Raw genomic sequence first — 19,259 nt, forward strand, 5'->3', positions numbered from 1 at the left:
ACAATACTGGTTTATAATAATGTATCGACTGCAGTGTTGCACACAAAACATCAGAAAAAGGGATGAGAGAATCCATTTTTAGATGCCCCCTGAATATGTACTGATTCTTAAACTTCTCTTAGAGAACAAAAGACCCCCGAAATTTTACATTTTCAATAAGGAAGTGAAACAACTCTCAGGAAGTGTTAAAAAAACGGTGTTTAACTGCAGGTGGTACATGTGAAAGGTTCAGGGGCACATTTTAATACCACAAAACTGAGCTGAATTTATGTAACAGGAAGACCCCACAACTGACTTTTGTCTGGATGTGTTTTGGAAAGAGTTAAACTCAGTGTCACTTCAGCGTCAGATAATTAACAATGGCTAACAATAGAATCATACAGTGGTCACACCTTAATACTGAAATAAAACAAACACGTTCAGCAGTAAATAGAGATCAGCTGTGTATGACTTAATTGTGACATGTGCAGGATGAGTTACATCTCTATAATTACAGCTGTGTATTTACGTAACATGCGGTTCAAAATGCTGTGACCATGGTTTTATTAATTACTTATAAATAATGTATTAATTGTACAGCTGAAAAAACACATTTTGGTTGCCAGATTGTGCAAAGTGCATTTGGCAGGGCAACCAGACCACAATATATTCAATTATATCTTAAAATAGCAGACTTCAATAATGATTATAGAGAATCAAAAATTACTTAATAATGTTCATAATTGCCAACTATGTACTGTCTTTGTAGTAAGTCAGGAAAAACAACTATTATTATTATTTTTTTTTAAATGGTCAAGTGAGATGAAAAATAAATAGAGAAATATTGTAATTTTCTCATAGACTTCTATACAATCAGACCTCATATTGCAACCAGTGGAGTCGCCTCCTGTTGGCCATTAGAGGAATGCAAGTTTAAGGGATTTCTATTGAGGCTTGACAAAATAAACTTTTCTTATTCATTTATTTACTTAGTTTTGAACAGAGCCGCTCATTACATTACATTTCATTTAGCTGATGCTTTTATCCAAAGCGACTTACAATAAGTGCATTCGACCAAGAAGATACAAACTTGAAGAAAACAGAATCATATAAGTACATCAGGTTTCATAGAGCCAAAACATTTCAAGTGCTACTCAACTGGCTTTAGATAAGCCAGTCCTTTGTTAGTATATAAGTGCTTTGTTAGTATATAAGTACATCGCTCATCATTACAGATCACCTGAAACATGATTACCCCAAGGGACAGTTGTCTTCACTTCAAGTAAAGTGGTGCTTGAAAATAATGCTTTCTTAAAAATCAGTTAAGTAGTGCAGATTGTCCTGTGTGTGTCGTTCCCATTGGCCCTGATATCTATGACAGTGTGTCGCAGCGTGCAGGGCTGCTCACGGCAGCTCCTTGAGGGAAATAACCACCAGTCAGGGTTATCTCATCTGTAGACTGAGATAAACAAGTGTCCGTAGTGTGAGGAGTCATTTTTTCCCTTTCTTGTAAATCAAGGGTTGACTCTCCTTCCACATTGTTCTCAGTCCCCCTCCTCCCCAGTAAAAAGCCTTCATTCAAGACATTTGTTTTTTCAGGAGTTTTGGGCCACAAAAGAGCACCAACTGAGCTGAGATTCAGCTCCAGAGGTGGATCAGTGGGCTCCACCTCCACTCTGGACAGAAAGCCTCCAAGTAATCCTTCAAACACACAACTGTCTTCATCTAAACTTGATGGTAGGGCCCTTTGCTCTTCCTCTGTCTCCTTTACCTCCTCTTGTTGTGGAGTCAATGTGGCAATCTGGGGTTTGTAGCCATGCTCCTGCTGGCTGTCAAAAAGCATTGTCCCGCGGTGTGACATTAGCAAGGGTGTGTCCTCTGTGGGTTCTCCTGATGTATCCTGGGATGATTCGACGTGGATGGTGGGATACACGTCGTCCCTCTCCTCGTGAGAGATAAAACTGATGGCCGACAGCGGAGGGTCGTCTTGAGAGGAGGAAAAGGACGGTTCACTTCCAAACTCCTGTGACGAAAACAACAACAATAAAAGTAAAGCCATAGAAAGTTGATGAATATACTGCAATCATGTCGTATAAGCGTGTGTTTTATCAAATGTCTGGTGTTCATTTCAAGCAGCAAGTGGCATGTTGTCAGAGTGAAGCAGAACATTACAACAATATGAATAATAATGATATGTCTGTGGGAGACAAACTCCCTCACAAGGGAACATTGGGATTTTTCACACACACTACAAGAATAAGATAACTCCCAAAAGCATAAAAGGGCCCCTTTAAATTCAAACTTTGACTTCGGAGCTGCCTCACATAGGGTCAAACTTTTCTGCTATATAGCTTAGGGCCTGACCCAGATGTGCTTTAAAAGTGATCAGTAAAATCTTAAATCAAGACTTTATGAAAGCCAATAGAGAGATGCCAGGATTGTACTGATGTGATGTGATGTAGTTTGTGTGAAAGCATACGTTTAATTGTAGAGATAGATCACATACTGCCATAGCCCAGGCTGGTAAACCTCTAGATACTACATTGTTGTTGTCTTTGATCAAATATAACTATTCTTGTATTGTTCCTGTTGGTGTAGTTGTAGAGTTGTTGGTCTTTTAGTGACAGCAGTTCACACAAAAAGAGGTAACAGTGAATTCATTACCTTCAATAGTCTAATGGCATTACTGTTTCCAAGTTTTGGTAAGTTCTCATCAAGCCAGGCCGGTCCCCAGGATATACATTTCTGTTTAATCCTGAGATAGAAAGACACATTTCAGTATTGATAATGTTGGTAATTATCAGATGCAGTAACCATGCATGATGTACAGGATTCAGAAAAGTATTGTTAAACTGCTACTGTGTATTACTAATAATGGCAATGCTACATTGCATGAAGCACACATTCAGTATCTCCACAGCTAAAACCACGTATCGGTTTGGGTTGATTTGACCACGTATACAGATTTTAATCTTTGCGAAGGGGTTTCTTTCCATTTAAATCATGTGGCTTCATGATCTGGGGTTCATGTTGCGGTTTTGCATTTCATGAAGTCAGCCACAGTGGAATCCATCCAGATTACTAGTAAAACAAAACCTATGTGCATTCAAAAATCATTTGCAGTGAATTAAGAAAGCAGTGTTGTTGATCCTCAGAAATACTCTCACTATTGTTAGATGATGCCTGTTGTTATGATTGTTTTGTTTCCATTAAACAATAGTACATAAGTCATGCTTATTAATACCTTTTTCTCACACAACTCCAGCACATCAGGTTGGCTACGATCACCAGAAAGAGGGTTATGATGAAAACGATCACAATCACCAGGCCAGCTAAAGGAAAGAAGAAGGAAAAGACACAGCAATTTTCAGGGAGTTGAGATACAAAGTTTCGTTAATCGTACCACATGAGGATTTCTTGCCTATGTATAAAATAAAAGGGAATTACAGATACTGGGAAATTACTGACCTGCAGGGTATTTAGGCTGGGAGAAGATCCGGTTCCCCGGCTGCCCTTCTCCTGCGGAGGTGGAGGCGGAGAGCTGCACAGCCAGAGTTCTTTCAGGACAGTCCAGCCACAAAGTCCTGGGGCCGGAGCCAGACACCGTCACTGGATAAAACACAGTCATGGTTTCTGTTGGGGAAATATTTTCCTGGGCCAATAACTTTGACCCAGTTTATCTGTTGGTACTGCTCTCACTGAGCACAGGCCTGCAACATTGGGCTGCTGTGCTCTCAGTGTTTTGTCTCCCTGTTCCTGCCTGTTGGCGTCAGCTGATAGAGGTGTTATAGTGCTTTATCTTGTTGTGCACAATGTTGATTATTCTCTCAGAACTAGCTAAATACATTGGTCTGGGGTAGAGATCTTCAGAATTGGTTTGGCATCCGTTGTGTCAACTCGTGGCTCAGCACATGTCTTGTGAATTCTCCGGCCGAAGCTCCAAATAAACCATCAGTATTTGCCATCAAAGTTCGAGCTCTCCCCGTGTCTCTCTGAGTCCTGTATCCATTGCTTCAGAAGTTTCCATCACAGTTTCCTTTTTTATGGTAATACCATATGGTGATATGGACATTTTGTTCTCATTTTCAGGTTCATATTTGTATTTTGTGCCTCTACTGAAACATGTTTAGATGCTCTAGTGTTCAAAAAGTGCTATATTTTTCTCATACTACCCTCTGTCTGAAATGAGAGCCCAGTCTATTCTGGCACAGCTTTAGAAATGTACAAAATACCTACATTTGCAGGACAACCCTATATTTTTGTCAGTATAATAATAATAATAATAATAATAATAGATTACATTTGTATAGCGCCTTTCGAGGGACCCAAGGCTGCTTTACATGGTGAACAAACAAACAAAAGGGGCAAATAATAAAGTAAAAAATTAAATAAATAGCAGTAGGAGTGGAAGCAGGGGGACTGTGATGGGTTAGGGGTCAAAGGCCATGGTGAAGAAGTGCCATCAGAACTGCTATCTTCAGACTAGCACTGGATTCTGATAATTTATTATTATGTGGTAATTTATGTGAAAAAAGGGAATAAGATGAGAATAAGATAGTAATGACGTAAAACATCAGATGAAATGACTTAAAGAATTCCACTATATACAGTACATATACAACATGTCAACAAGAGTAAGCTCTCAGGTGTTTTAACACTGAGGTTCTGGAAATAGTGTATGAGGCAGGCTGGTTAGTAACAGCCTTATGTTTGCATGTGTGCATGTAGCCACACGACTTCCTGTTCGTGGTAAAAGCCAGTTCTAGAAAACTATGATTCACTGAAAGCACTGTGAACAAGACAACCAGGGTTTGAATGTTCTCACTAGTTAATACATGCATTCCTTTGTCCTAGCCAAATATAAATTCAAATGTACAATCAGTTTGGTCCAACAAAAAGCCTAGAGGAGATAACTCCAAGCCAAGCTTTCTGAGATAAAACGTGCACATGTTTATGTATGGTGAGGGGTTTCTGATGGATCAATGCTAGAACAACAGATTTTCTCCACAAGTTCTATATTGTATGTGGATGTTTGCTGTTTTAATAATGAATAATTCTCAAAAGAGTCAAACTTGCTGTGTGACATTCACCATGTTACTGGAAGTAAGAGGTGAAATACCCTGCTGACTGCTGATGCATTGTGGGAGGGGAGTATCAGTGGAATGCTCGCTGCAAACTTTCCATTACGTCACTGTGGCTTGTGACACACAAAATATGCATACTACTGCACATATATAGGTATTTCCCACACATCTGCATATACACAGGCAGGTAAAGTACACACGACATAGGTTTAGCAGAGCATAAAGATAAGTCCTACTCATGTACAAGAACAGGAAACAAGCACAGCACAGTTGTGTTTCCTCCGAGCCGTCTGATCTCATAAATTACCCACAGTGCCATGCAAATAATGTTTTACTATTACAGGATAAATCAGATTTAAAAATATCAATACAATGCAGGTGAATTGAATCGTGTTGTGTTTACAGTACTGAAATAAATATGTGAAATATTTTAATAAAAATTTGAATTTGAATTCAGAATTAGGATCATCCTAACAATGTTCACAGGTAGTGCTGCAAAATCTATTTTTATGAATGATTCAAGTGTTTTTCACAATGTCTTAGAGCAGAAGGGGACGTCTTAGCGTCATTTGGTTTTTCCAACTTACAGTCTTAAAAATAAACCAAAAAAAGACAAAGAAAAGCAGCTTTCTTGAAAACTCTTTTTTGATTGAAAGAAATTACAAAAACAATCTTCCGATTTGAAAATAGCACCTGCTGAATTTTCTGTCAATCAACTAGTCAACTAACAATCAATAGTTTCAGCCATTTTCATTTAAATAAGCTCACCGCTGAGTTTAGTGTTGCTGGAGTCGAGTGTCTGCAGATAGACGGTGTAGTGTGTGATGAAGCCTCTCTGCTGGTCCACAGGAAGCTCGTCCCACTGGATGTGGACCCGCCGGGCCTCGTGGACCAGAACTGACAGGTTGGGTCCAGAAACCGGCTCTGAAACACAGACAGTGGGACAGAGAGAGGATAATGCTGGAGATGGGAATATAATCCCAATACTTCATATATATATTTGAGTTCTGAGTGTTTTGTCCTGTTATACCGTACTTAGTTTTTTTATATATTTATATTTGGTGTATACATTTTTTACTTAAAATTAAATCTTACATTTTACTTTCTCTTTCTGTGTTTACCCATTCACACCAAAGCAAATTCCTTGTATGCGTAAACCTACTTGGCAATAAACCTGTTTCTGATTCTGATCAATTCTGTTCTAAATCCTCAGAACTGTTACAGGATGTGTATTTTTATAAAATGTGTAACCTTTTTATTAAACATTTTTTTTATGCATGCTTAGGTAACATTAAGCGGTATTTGTCTCTCTTCTCTGCTGTAACAATGTAAATGTCCCCTCTGTGGGACTAATAAAGGTATTCCCAACTATTTGGGTGATGAAATATTCTCAACTTAATCCCATTGTGCCTCACTAGGGATATTTTTACATTTTTAATTTGTCCAGCCCCTTAAAAATGTCCCTATTGAAACCCATTAAACCCACCATTACAGCGTAAAATCATGCCATACTATCATATCAAGCTTTTGATCTAGAGCCCTGGAATCAAAATTGTAGTTTTTACTTTAAGTTGGTTAAGGGTTCTGAACAGTTTAAAGTGGAATATTATTATATATTTGTAAGTATTTGTTTACGCAGACTTTTTTTTACCTCTAAGGACATGAGAGGAGCTTTTTTTTTTTAAAGTGAAGCACAAGGCTATGACTCTTACTCTGTTCTTTGGAGTAGACCAGCCTGGATGATGGAGCGCTGACTCCTCTGCTGGTCACAGCGTACAGAGAGACGTTGTACCGCACACCTGCTCTCAGGCCTGAAACAAAACAGGAGAAATAAACTCTCTCACCATGAGTACACTATGCTCTACAAACATTAACTTTGCTCATGCATGTAAACTCATCTGTATTAAGAGCTTTAAACAAATGTAATTCTCCAACTGCCCACAAGAGGACGCTGCTTCATCTCAGCTGAAGACATTTCCAAACATTTGGTGCCATGTTTTCTTTTTATGTGATCATGCAATGCCAGGTTTTGTTTTATCACCATGTGTGATGTGTACCTGTAATTAAAGTGTTATTTTGATCTTTAGACACTCGTTGCCACTTCATCTGTGCTCCAGGTACAGTTGTCCATTGTACAACATAGTGCAGAGGGTCATATGTGGACCAGTGTTTATCGTCCGTCCACGTCCAGGAGACGAGCACGGCACTGCTGTTAGCTGCAGGAGCCAACTCTCTTAAAACAGGTGCAAAACCACCTAAAAGACAATAAATTATTGAACTTTATGGGGCTTTTTTTCCTATCATCATTAAACTCAAACATGTTTTTCTGGGTTTTATCTTCTGTGAAAATATTTGTGTACCTGAATGTTTGAGTGGTACACCGGCCGGCGGAGACGTCCCATACGAGGTGACGGCACTGATGCTTATTGCCTTGATTTCTGCTGGAACAAGAACTGAACTCAAAGCAGGTCCAGAGAGGACTTCCTGTTTCTGCTCATTACCCAGAAAGATCTTGTACTGTTGCACCACTCCACTGTAATCCTCTGGAGATGGAGGCTGGGGAAGAAGTTTAGGAAATATGGTAATTCAGTTGCTTTCCAGGAGTTAGATAACAGATAATAGCATGAGAAACCACGGCCTCAAAACTGGATATAAAGTCAATATACCACTGCTGGCTGAAAACCACAACTCGGACGCATGTGCAGAAACATCGCCATTGCAGGCAATTTATAAAAGGCCCATTATATTGATTAATATTTCAGGGATATTTCTCTAGGATATAATTTTGATTAATGTACACAAGTCAACAAAATATATAAAATGCATGTTGTCATTTTTGGACATTTTAATGCAGAAAGTTCTATATTTGATTATGAACCCATAGCTACCAGAAGCTCTGTATTAAAACTGGAATCAGAAAGTCTGGCCTAGTCCAAAGGTCACAAAATCGTAAAGTTTTGTTAACTGTGAAAAGGAATTTTACGATAAAATGCATTCATAACACTGAAGTTAGTTTTCAGTGAGTGGGGTTCAGGATAGGGTTGGTGAGAAGATACAGAAACAAGTGGAACCGGAATCATAATCAGGTCACACATTTTTCTAAATCCCCTGAGATTGTGGTTGTGGGAGTTCCCACTCCTTAGAAACTGCAATGTATCCATGTATGCATGCATTTCAGATCAGTAGTATAATTGTTATGCAAATATGGTGTTTTGGGCATTTGTTGCGGTCTATAGTGATGAGTAGACAGTTGCTGTCTACTCATCACTATAGACAGCAACTGGTTTTAAGTTGACAAAATTGAAAAAATTATGAATAATTCAATTCATTATTGATTCATGTTTGGCTTTCGCTATGCATGCATGTTTGCATTACAAAATGGATAATATGATTACATTACCTTCCACAAAACAGTCACATTTGACCCCGGGCTGTCGAACATCCTCCACACATGCAGCTGCTGAGACGGACCTGAAGACGTTTAATCAAAGGTTTATTTGAGTGCATCATATTAAAAAAAAAAAAAGTTAGTAATATTTGTGAGCTTAACCTTTTCCAGGACTTCTCCCCCTCACAGATGCACTCCATTTGCTGCAGTTTAACCTGGGCGTGTTGGTATGCGGCCAGATGCATGTTCTCCTCTGGAACTCATAATCAGTCAGAGGCCTCAGGCCAGACACTCGAATCAGACCCTTGTTGAGATCTGCTCCCTCTGCCTTGTAGTTTGACTTTACCCAGGAGGAGGCCTTATCTGTGCGGAGCCTGACATCAGATCTGAGATGCTCGGAGGGGTCGGAGGTTTCCCATTGCAACACGGCTGCTTGGGAGTTATTCTCAAACTCTATGTGCACGATACGAGGGGTCTCTGGTATAACTGCAATACAAAATAATATAGAAGAAGCGTGCACACACGTGGCTCAGATGATCCAAGGCGTCATGCTGCAAGCTCAGCCAAATACCTCGACACCTGGCAATGCATTTAATATTAAGGTAATCCAAAAGTAACAGAAAGTAATTTGTTCACAATACTTTTATTTTGTGAAACTAAGATTAGGTTAATGATTTTTACATATAACTATATTGTAACTCAGATTTTTTTTAAAGTAACCCCCCCAACACTGCAGAAATGATGTCTTACCGATATCCGCTAAACAGAAGACGAATGGATCAGATTGAGATTCTCCAAAGTGATTGTAAGCAGTGATAATCAACTGGTATTTAATGTTTTCTTCTTTCACCGCTCTGGATATGGTGAGGGGGTTAGGGCTACCCCTTTGTTCATCATCTTGGATCTGATACAACTCTATCCGGGTCCCATTTTCCCTGCAAATACAAAATCAACAATTCAAATACCAATTAAAAATAAGCTTCTCTGTTGTCAAAAGCATAAACTAACCTCCAAGAAAACCTGGTAAACATTAATTTGGCACCATACCTGTTTAGTGAAATGTTGTAGGTGGTATTGACGTATGTTTTCTGTCCTTTCTCCCAGGAGCATATTATATCTGAGCTCCTTGTCGTTTCACATATTATGTTTTCAGGTTTATCTGGAGGGACTTCAAGTACAGGGGATGGGAAACAAAATAGAAACATATTTTTAAAAGCACTGTCATTTTTGTATGCCTGCTTGGAAATGCAAAAAATATGTCCTTTAAACCGTCACACAATTTTTTTTTTATTACTTTTCCAAAAGATAATAATGGGAGCTTCATATCAAATATTCATATATTCATATCAAATATTCATATCATACCAAATCATATCAAAGTTGTACAGTTACTTCAACATTTAAGACGGAAAGATAATTTGAATTTAACATTTTGAGAATACGTTTTTATATATATATTTATATAGAAATGTATTTATTAGGATAAACCCCTTGAGATGCACCATCTCGTTTTCAAGGGTGTCCCGGTTTATGCTTTTTTCACCTTTTTGGTTGGTATACTTCATATATTTGGACATGCTAATTTAACTATTTTGTTATGACAGCTGCACATCACAAGGGTTAAAATAAGTAAATAGGAGTTTGACATATAGTATCTTGAACATGTCTACCTTAATTCCTACCTCAAGACAAATGGATTTAGTCTTCTTGCATCTCCGATTGCTTAAAACTAAGAAAAATAGCATCCCTGTCCTTCAAAACTACCTAGCAACAAAAAGCTGCGTTCACACGATACCGGCACCGCTGACATTGCTGTTGTGTTTGGAGAAACCTTTGCGGGCCGATTAGGCGAAAGCACCATCCTATGCGTTTTTTGCACCACTCTAAATTATTGCCAAGCTCTGCTTTCAAAGTTCTATTAATTTCAAATTTGACCTTGTTGACCTTATCAGAGGAAAGCTGTAAGCAGTGGCGCAAGCTAGCTAACCACAGAAACTAAACTGCCAAAACGAACTGCCTGTTTTCATCACAAGGCTCTGCACCCAACCTTGCAGTGAGCAAAGAGCAGACTGCGTAATGTGCGTATCATGTGAATGTAGCTTAATGCACCTCTCGAAATAGTCGCAGAGCTTCTTAAACTTTGACCTCGTTTACCGCTGACCTTTCAACGTACAACCAATCAGAGGACAGCTGTATGTAGCAGTGAACGCAACCGTAGAAACTAAACGTACTGGCTGTTTTCACCGCAAGGCTCTAAACGCAAAACTTTACAGTGAGTAAAGAGAAATTTGCGTGTCATGTGAATGCAGCTTAATTGAGTTGGACAGATATTGTCTTTAGAAAATATTGCTGTAATTCACACATTATACATGAATGTACTGTTGACATCAGAGACAACTGTACATACGCCCGCCTTTAAGGTCCCCTCCAGCGACATTCTTAGAAGAGTGTGTGGCCTTCAGCATGCACGCCACTGAAGGAAATGGCGTCCGGACATTGATCAGATCGAATATCGCTGTGGAGCAGTTGACTTTCTTGGAAGAAGTCACAGTCTCGCCATCCACCTCCAGGGACAATTTGAAACTGGAGGACAATAACATAACTGCATTTTAATACTTTCTACATAATTAACTGTATACAAAGATGCATGTACAGAAGACAATAAGTCATATTGTATTGTAGGCTATAAAATGATGTCTAACATTCGTACCCCTTTTCACATTTGTTGGCGTGGCAGTACACTGTCAGGTTTGAGCCGATGAGGAAGAGTTTAGCTGGTTTCACTGTCAGGAAGCCCCGGAGAATCATTTGAGAGCTGCAAACTGGGAGCAAAGGAAAACATGTTCAAAAAACACAGATGCAGAGGTTTACATAGCAGTACTATTCAAAGCAAGCAATTATACGAATTTTCAAAGTAAGTGTTGGTTCATTTAAACCCTGCAATACAGTAAACATGTTTAAATTCTAAAATGCAGGAATGTGATCTTTTCTTTCTTCTTTCTCTTTGTAATAACACATCCCAGGAAAGGTTTAAGACAAAGAAGTGTGTCTTCCAATGATTATTTAATTGTAATGCAAAATATATCGAAATTATTTTAAGCTCACCACTCAGGTCAGAGCTGCAAAGACAGGGTTTAGAGAGCGAAACCACAAAAGCTACCAAGTTGTGCTACCTCTGACTAAATCAGGGAGTGCGCTCTAACAGACATTAACAAGTCAATAGTGATAGCATTGATGGATGTATTTTAACTGTAATACTCACGGTTAATGGAAAAACAGAGAAGAACAATGAGGATCCTCCAAAGCGTGGAGGAGAGATTCATTGCAGCATTTATTCTCATTTAGACTCAGCAGCTGTAAATAAAAAATTGTTTTATTATAAATCACCAAATACTTTTTTGGTAAAAATCAGTCAGTGGGAATTTCCCTAAATATAAGTGACCTTTAAAACTTACCCTCAGCCATTCAGCAGTCTGTGTGCAGAGGATCTTCTGGCTGATATGAGGAAGAGACAGTGTTTGACACACGCACCATGGTAGATAAGACCAAAAGGTCTTTGTATATCCTGTGTAATTCTGCGATCTGACTGAGATTAAAATACATTACGTCAAATTTGAACTTTAGATTTTTAAAGACGTTTCTAAAACAAGGTTCAAGGCTTTTATTAGTTATATGTGCATAGCTACAGTGTAGTTACGACGATGAAAATCTTAGGGCACAGGCTCCTCCAACAGTGCAACACAATAAAACAGATAAACAGAAAAAAATAGCGCAAGTAAATAGTAAATACAAAAGGAAAAATAGTAAATAGTTAAATAGTGAAATAGTGAAAGTGATTGGAATGATATATTAGATAAATAATTCCTAAGTAGCAGCCAGATTAATGTTATGATGTTTTTTTTTTTTATACATTTACAAAAAATGGGTTACACTCTATCAGAAACCCTAAACACCTTCAAGTTACATGAGTTGATAGGGTAAGAAAGAACTCACCAGAATTGAATGGCGTCTGTGTGCCTTTAGGGTTTTCTCATCAGGATATATCCAACACATTTTGAGCGTTCATGTCGTCTTCCTCAGATGACTTGCTTTGAGCAATGCTTCTGAATAAAATGATCTATCCTGTGTTGAAAGAAACATCTTAAAGAGGCCACTGACCTAGTTTGGTGGTGTTTTGCTAAACCCAGAAACTTTGAACAGTAGCTTCAGTACTTTGATGCTCTACTTTGGTTACCTGTTTTCATCCCCACAAAGGTTCAGATGGAAGATTGCTGAGAACCTGCAATAAAACGTGCTGCTGTTGGCAGATAAAATAGGTGATCAACTCAAAATGTAACTCACTGCATGACCTCAATTTTTACTTTGAAAAAAGATGATGACCTCATTAGCTTTGTTTCTGTTAGTGTAGACCCTTTCTTTTTATAGTTACTTAAAATGTGCTTATGAATGGCAAGATACACAGTCAATACATGTTTATTTAAGTATAATTCACTGCTGTCCCTGAACTGACAGAACTTAAAGATGATATGCCTTTTAGGTAGTTAGGTTTGTAAAATAAACGTACACTTTAATCCTGAAGGAGGTCACTGCGCATTAAAAAACATTAAAAAAATCACCCCAACCTTTCTCATTAAGGTGTTTGCTTCTGTATAAAGTCCATCGGAGTGCCAGGGTGTTGACTGTGAGACTGAGACTTTCTCAAGCTTACATGATTTCCTTTCGCTGGTTATTTTCCATCTCTTAACTAAAACGCTTGACATGGAAAACCCAGATGTGAAGATAAAAGAGACCTTAAGCTTCTTCTTTGCTCATTTTAAGAACTGACATATAAAAAACATCAAAGGATTAAAGTCCTGGTTTCTGCTAGACAAATTATATTCAACACATCAAACAATCAGGTAGATAAACAGCACTGACTCACTGCACTCATTGAAGTGTTTTTCTCACCTGCAAAACCTCTGAAACCACAGTGTGAACATGAACACAGCGCTCTGAATCAGAACACAAACTCAATCTCACTATTATTTATGTAAACAAGTTGCAGAAAAAATACAAAAATAAAATGTGGAGTAAAAAGGAAGGAGGACATTTCTTTATCTTTCTCAAACTGGACAACGTTAAAGGATTGACTAAAAAAAGACAACTGATTTAGGGGAACCATGTGCAAAGTGCAAAACAAGCCAATATCTATATATTTTGCACAGATGTGCACAATGCAACCACTTTAAAACTGCACAGCTCTTCAACTTTTACATACTGTATATTTCACAGTAAAATGTGATATCGTAACTGTATTTTGCTTTTTTATAAAGTGTTTTTGTGCATTTTTTTAAATGTTATAATAATTGTTATAACAATTCTATACTTGCTCTCTCGCTCTCTCTCTCTCTTTCTCTCTCTCTCTCTCTCTCTCTCTCTCTCTCTCTCTCTCTCTCTCTCTCTCTCTCTCTCTCTCTCTCTCTCTGTCTATGTAGGATGTACATTTCATGTATGTGAAAACTTACTTGGCAATTAAATAATCCTGATTTGATACCTAATACAATTATGTGTAATCTGTTGACATAAAATATGTAATAAATCATATTAATGTTGTATTGTATTGCATTATAAAAAGAAACTTGCAGATTTGGTTTACTTTTTAATTTAATTTTGTAGTTCGTAGTTTAATTACCGGTTTGACGGATTATAAGCAATGGGCACGGAAATCTAATTTTTGAAAACAAACAAAAAGCTAAATAAATAAATTCTTTATCACGTGTGCCTCTTGGACCTTTGGGATTGTGTACTTGCAAAGATACATGAATAAAAGTTACAGTGCAGTGTGAGATACACACATCTGAAATGTTTAGGTCTGACTCTCAATCATTGCTAACTTTTTAGCAGAAATAGTTTTCTATCACCTCCCTTTCTTTCTACTTTCTTGTTTAACTTGTCCTTTAGTTATTTCAAGTGTTTCATGCTAAACGAACCCCCCTTTGGAAAATTCTAATCTGACCCCATGGTACCTTTTAGTTTTCGCCCAAACTATTAAAAGTCCCCCTTTTGTCCACAACACACAGAGCAAACACAATCCCCCTGCTGGAAGATGTCCAGAGAGACACTCAGTGTTACGTAACATTTCCTTGTTGAGACTTTTTTTCCCCTCTGCCGCGTACAACCCGCAGCCAAATAACACGAGACGGACCATGCCTGCAGGAGCAAACTGAGTTTACAGAGGGTCCTTTTAAACATTTTCATCATGATTTTTCAAGCCCTTTTTGAGTGTATGGACTTCACTAGTTGGCTGTTGATCAGTTTTATAGTGTTACTCCTGACAGATGTGATCAGAAACTGGAGACCAAACAGCTTTCCCCCTGGACCCTGGGCTGCGCCTTTTCTAGGAAATATCTTGATAGGATTTGACTTCAAAGCAATGGAGAAGGTAAGGTGAACAGATTAGAGGACACAAGTTGATCTTTAATATCATACAGGCAATGTGTCTTTCATAAATAAGCCTTTGCAACACTATAGGCTGGAAATAACAATAAATAAACAATAAAAGCTTGCAACTAAAAAAATGCTTTTGTTTTTGAATGCAGCTCTCTCAGGAGTATGGTCCAGTGTTCAGCTTGAGGATAGGCAGCCAGAGGATGGTGTTTGTTTCCGGGTACAAGATGGTCAAAGAGGCTCTTGTTATCCAGCTGGACAGCTTTATTGATAGACCTATTTTTCCTCTTTTCCATGCTGTCTTTAAGGGGATTGGTGAGTATACCTGAACGAGAGTGAGAAAGCCTGAATATTTAATAGCATGCAAAAGTATTGCAGTAGTGGCTTGCCTTCTCCAGGGCAGAACTTAATCTCTTTACGCAGTATCAAAATATTTAACCAAAAGTCATAGCCCAGTAAGCCAACTCACATGGGACAAAGTCTGTGGTCCATGCAGAATAGACTCTCCCCTCTGTGCAACAACAACACTGCACAACAACAGATTAGGGAGTGAAAGAAAGTGTTTCTTTTCAAGAAAGGTGCTCAGAAGTGATATCTAAAATCTGTAAAGGCAGTGAATTGCCTGTTTGCTTTGTTAATTTGCTACAACTGTCCCACAGGTATAGCTTTGAGCAATGGGTACTTGTGGAAAAAGCAAAGGAAGTTTGCCAACACTCACCTGCGTTACTTTGGAGAGGGCCAGAAGTCCCTGGAAAAATACATTGAGGTGGAAAACACCTACATCTGTGAAGCTTTCAAAGAGGAACAAGGCAAGTAGAGATTGCTATGTAGAGTGATTTTATATCCTAACATGATATATCATTACTTTAATTCAACATATTCCCAGGAAGGCCATTTAACCCCCATTACATCATAACGAATGGAGTGTGTAACATCATCTCGTCTGTGCTCTTCGGACATCGCTTTGAGTACAGCGATCAAAGCTTCCGCAGGATTCTGGACTTGGACAATGAGGCTATTAGGTTAGCTGGCTTACCTCAGACTCAGGTAATTTCTCCTCTACTTTAACTAAACTGTGCTGTGGGCCTATAACTAATCTGAGAGTTTGTCCCATCAACAGCTGTATGATGCCTTCCCTGGTGTGCTGAAGTACCTGCCAGGACCTCACCAGACTGTGTTAAAGAACTACGAGGAGATCTTGGCTTTCCTGAGATCAGAAGTAGTGAAGCACCAGGAAGAGTGGAACCCAGAGGACCCTCGTGATTTTATCGATGTTTACCTGGGAGAGATGGAGAAGGTAAGATATTTGCACATATTTAGTATAGTCTGATACAGTATTACATAAACATGAATATAAAAAAGTATTCCATGATGTTTTTTGATAGAGTATCAGATAGAAGACAAATCTGTTTTTTGGCAACAGCTGAAATTAAATTGGCCAGACTTCTTTCTGAGGATTGATAGGACTGCACAGCATCCTTAGTTTAGAGCGTTCTTTAGTATTCAGATTTGAGTATTCACAAGCTGTGTAATAACATCAATGTAATGTTGTTGACACTTTGCCAGAAAAAGGAGGATCCCCAGGCTGGCTTCAACATTGAAACCCTGCAGGTTTGCACCCTGGACCTGATAGAGGCCGGTACAGAAACATCAGCCACCACTTTACGCTGGGCCCTGATGTACATGATGCACTACCCAGAGATACAGGGTTAGTATCTGTCTGAATCACATTGGCATTTAGAGTATTCTCACAGAGATTACAGAGTTTTTTGTGCTGTTTAAGGTTATAATGTCTAAAGACTGCCTCCTCACTCAGAGAAAGTCCAGGCAGAGATAGACTCAGTGATCGGACAGTCTCGACAGCCCACCATGGCCGACAAGCCCAACATGCCTTACACGGAAGCTGTCATCCATGAAGTTCAAAGGATGGGAAATATCGTTCCCCTTGGATTCCCAAAAATGGCCAGTAAAGACGCTACACTGGGAGGATACTCAATACCCAAAGTAAAGAACTATTTACCAGACTCGCCCATATATTATAGGTTGAGTTTTGTCCATTATTTTTACACAACGTGACATTTCATGCTTATTTCTCCAGGGAACAACTATTACTACAATCCTTGCGACTGTGCTGTTTGATAAGAATGAGTGGGAAACTCCGGATACCTTCAATCCGGAGCATTTCTTGGATTCGGAGGGGAAATTTCGCAGAAGAGACGCCTTCTTACCATTTTCAGCAGGTTTGCTTGATATTCCTCCACTAGCTTACAGACAAATTGCTACCAACATATTTCCTGCTATCAAGATTGGAGTTTAAAATCTGTTGCCTATTGTTTCCCGACAGGTAAACGTGTGTGTTTAGGGGAGCACCTGGCCAGAATGGAGCTGTTCCTTATGTTCACAGTTCTCCTCCAGCACTTCTTCATCTGAACTCAAAGAGTCTTATCTGCCCAAGAAGACCTTTATCCCAACTGCACTCTATATTTAGGCTTGACTCTATTTACACTATGAACATCCAATCTCAGTATAAGGTTACTGCAGGACAGTGAAGGTTTTGCACTTTATGAATTTACGTTTTTGTTGCTCATGAGTGTTTTCTGTCATAATACCATGTGTAATATGATGGCAATCTCAAGAGCAACGCAAATGATGTATTCAAGTAAAAACAAATATATTGCTTTCATATGAGAAAAGCTGGTCCACCTTAAAAGTCAGCTCACCTTAAGCTGCTGTCATGTTGCTGCTAGCTTCGGGGCTAACCAGGGCCTGTGTAGAGGCATGTGGTCTCAAGGTATTATTAATATAGTAATACTAGTGAAATAAATATCTTAAACAAACTCCTAAAAAAGGGTCAATCAAAAAAGATGATTGACCCTGATGACAAATAACTAGCACATTATTGATATTGGTCCGATTATTATTAGGGTCTGAGACCTAGGTCGGCGAAGACCTTATTGAAATCGGTCGGGCAGCGACCGATAAACCTTTGACCCCCGCAACACATGTGAAAACTCACCAAATGTTGCACGCGCGTCAGAAGTGGTGCAACTTGCGATATGTAATTGGTTCCGGAACTTTGCGTAAAAAATTGCGTAGGCCACGCCCACTTCCGTTTTTAACGTAAACTCCCCCCACTTTAACTTTCACGTAAACGAACGAAACTCGCTACGCATATCTAGGGTGCGGAGACGAACAAAAAAGCCTCTTGGAGGGGTACAAAATAACGTACAGGAAGTCGGCCATTTTGAATTTGGCGTCGAAAAGACGCGATTTATCGCGTTTCTCGTCCTCCGCGCAAAATCTATCTTCTCCCAGGGACTTTATCCGTACGACTCGAAATTCGTCGGGTAGCATCTCCAGACATGGGCAATTCAAAGTTATCACGGAAGTTTTTTCTTTCGCACACCGCAGCCGTGATTTGGCGCCAAAGTTCGCGTTCGCTCGATGCTAGGCCCATCAAAATTCTGGGATGTCATCATATGCCGTTTCCATGGCAACGCATCCCTCGCCAAAAAACACAATATTGTCTTAACTCAATGGAAAAGGTTCCAAACGGCACCAGACTTCAGATGACAGTTAATGGTCCAGCCCTCAATAGCTCTACGCCAATTATGGGATGTCATCATATGCCGTTTCCATGGCAACACATCCCTCACCAAAAAACCCGATGTTTCCGTTACTCCTATGAAAATTGTCCAAACTGCACCAGACTTCAGATGGTGGCTAATGGTCCGGCCCTGAACAGCTCTACGCCAATTATGGGATGTCATCATATGCCGTTTCCATGGCAACGCATCCCTCGCCAAAAAACACAATGTTGTCTTAAGTCAATGGAAGATGATCCAAACTGCACCAGACTACAGATAATGGCTAATGGTCCGGCCCTCAACAGCTCTACGCCAATTATGGGATGTCACCATATGCCGTTGCCATGGCAACGCATCCCTCGCCAAAAAACACAATGTTGTCTTAACTCAATGGAAAAGGTTCCAAACTGCACCAGACTTCAGATGATGGCTAATGGTCTGGCCCTCAACAGCTCTACGACAAATCTGAGATCTCACCGTATGCCGTTTCCATGGCAACGCATCCCTCGCCATGAAACACAGTGTTATCTTAAGTCAATGGAAAATGATCCAAACTGCACCAGACTTCATATGATGGCTAATGGTCCGGCCCTCAACAGCTCTACGCCAATTATGGGATGTCATCATATGCCGTAGCCATGGCGACAGATCCCTCGCCATGAAACACTGTGTTGTCCTAACTCACTGGAAAAACGTCCAAACGGCACCAGACATCAGATGATGGCTAATGGTCCGGCCCTCAACAGCTCTACGCCAATTATGGGATGTCATCATATGCCGTTTCCATGGCAACGC

General features: G+C 39.4%; 2 protein-coding genes across 4 annotated transcripts; one reads left to right on the top strand and one right to left on the bottom strand.

Moving 5' to 3' along the window:
• Positions 1-180: 180 nt before the first annotated feature.
• On the bottom strand, positions 181-12,748 carry il23r (interleukin 23 receptor). Of its 3 annotated transcripts, none has more exons than XM_034147845.1 (17): positions 12,445-12,748; positions 11,907-11,946; positions 11,714-11,805; positions 11,162-11,273; positions 10,859-11,034; positions 9,499-9,619; positions 9,202-9,386; positions 8,614-8,937; positions 8,464-8,534; positions 7,424-7,619; positions 7,121-7,318; positions 6,776-6,874; positions 5,832-5,987; positions 3,448-3,588; positions 3,224-3,311; positions 2,644-2,734; positions 181-2,002 (listed from the first exon to the last, which is right to left on the bottom strand). In XM_034147845.1, exons 3-17 carry the CDS (start codon positions 11,790-11,792, stop codon positions 1,352-1,354), a joined length of 2,688 nt encoding a protein of 895 aa, XP_034003736.1. In that variant the 5' UTR covers positions 11,793-11,805; positions 11,907-11,946; positions 12,445-12,748; the 3' UTR covers positions 181-1,351. The 3 variants fall into 3 exon arrangements, with proteins under 3 accessions (XP_034003736.1, XP_034003739.1, XP_034003738.1); XM_034147848.1 differs by having other exon boundaries at positions 11,907-12,033; XM_034147847.1 differs by having other exon boundaries at positions 11,907-12,037.
• Positions 12,749-14,593: 1,845 nt separating this feature from the next.
• Positions 14,594-17,464, top strand: LOC117495394 (cytochrome P450 2J2-like). The gene is made up of 9 exons (XM_034146612.1): positions 14,594-14,872; positions 15,030-15,192; positions 15,537-15,686; positions 15,764-15,924; positions 15,998-16,174; positions 16,444-16,585; positions 16,694-16,881; positions 16,976-17,117; positions 17,222-17,464. Exons 1-9 carry the CDS (start codon positions 14,690-14,692, stop codon positions 17,305-17,307), a joined length of 1,392 nt encoding a protein of 463 aa, XP_034002503.1. The 5' UTR covers positions 14,594-14,689; the 3' UTR covers positions 17,308-17,464.
• Positions 17,465-19,259: the final 1,795 nt, after the last annotated feature.

Source organism: Trematomus bernacchii, unplaced genomic scaffold (genome assembly GCF_902827165.1).
Source record: "Trematomus bernacchii unplaced genomic scaffold, fTreBer1.1, whole genome shotgun sequence".
NCBI lineage: Eukaryota > Metazoa > Chordata > Actinopteri > Perciformes > Nototheniidae > Trematomus > Trematomus bernacchii.

Excerpts from the sequence above, each read along its gene's own strand:
- il23r (XM_034147845.1), bottom strand. The coding sequence starts at position 11,792 with ATGAGAATAAATGCTGCAATGAATCTCTCCTCCACGCTTTGGAGGATC. Across the intron at positions 11,035-11,161 it reads GCCAACAAATGTGAAAAGGG|TTTCAAATTGTCCCTGGAGG; the intron begins GTACGAATGTTA and ends ATTGTCCTCCAG. Across the intron at positions 2,735-3,223 it reads TGGAGTTGTGTGAGAAAAAG|GATTAAACAGAAATGTATAT; the intron begins GTATTAATAAGC and ends TTTCTATCTCAG.
- LOC117495394 (XM_034146612.1), top strand. The coding sequence starts at position 14,690 with ATGATTTTTCAAGCCCTTTTTGAGTGTATGGACTTCACTAGTTGGCTG. Across the intron at positions 14,873-15,029 it reads ACTTCAAAGCAATGGAGAAG|CTCTCTCAGGAGTATGGTCC; the intron begins GTAAGGTGAACA and ends TTTTGAATGCAG. Across the intron at positions 16,175-16,443 it reads ACCTGGGAGAGATGGAGAAG|AAAAAGGAGGATCCCCAGGC; the intron begins GTAAGATATTTG and ends ACACTTTGCCAG.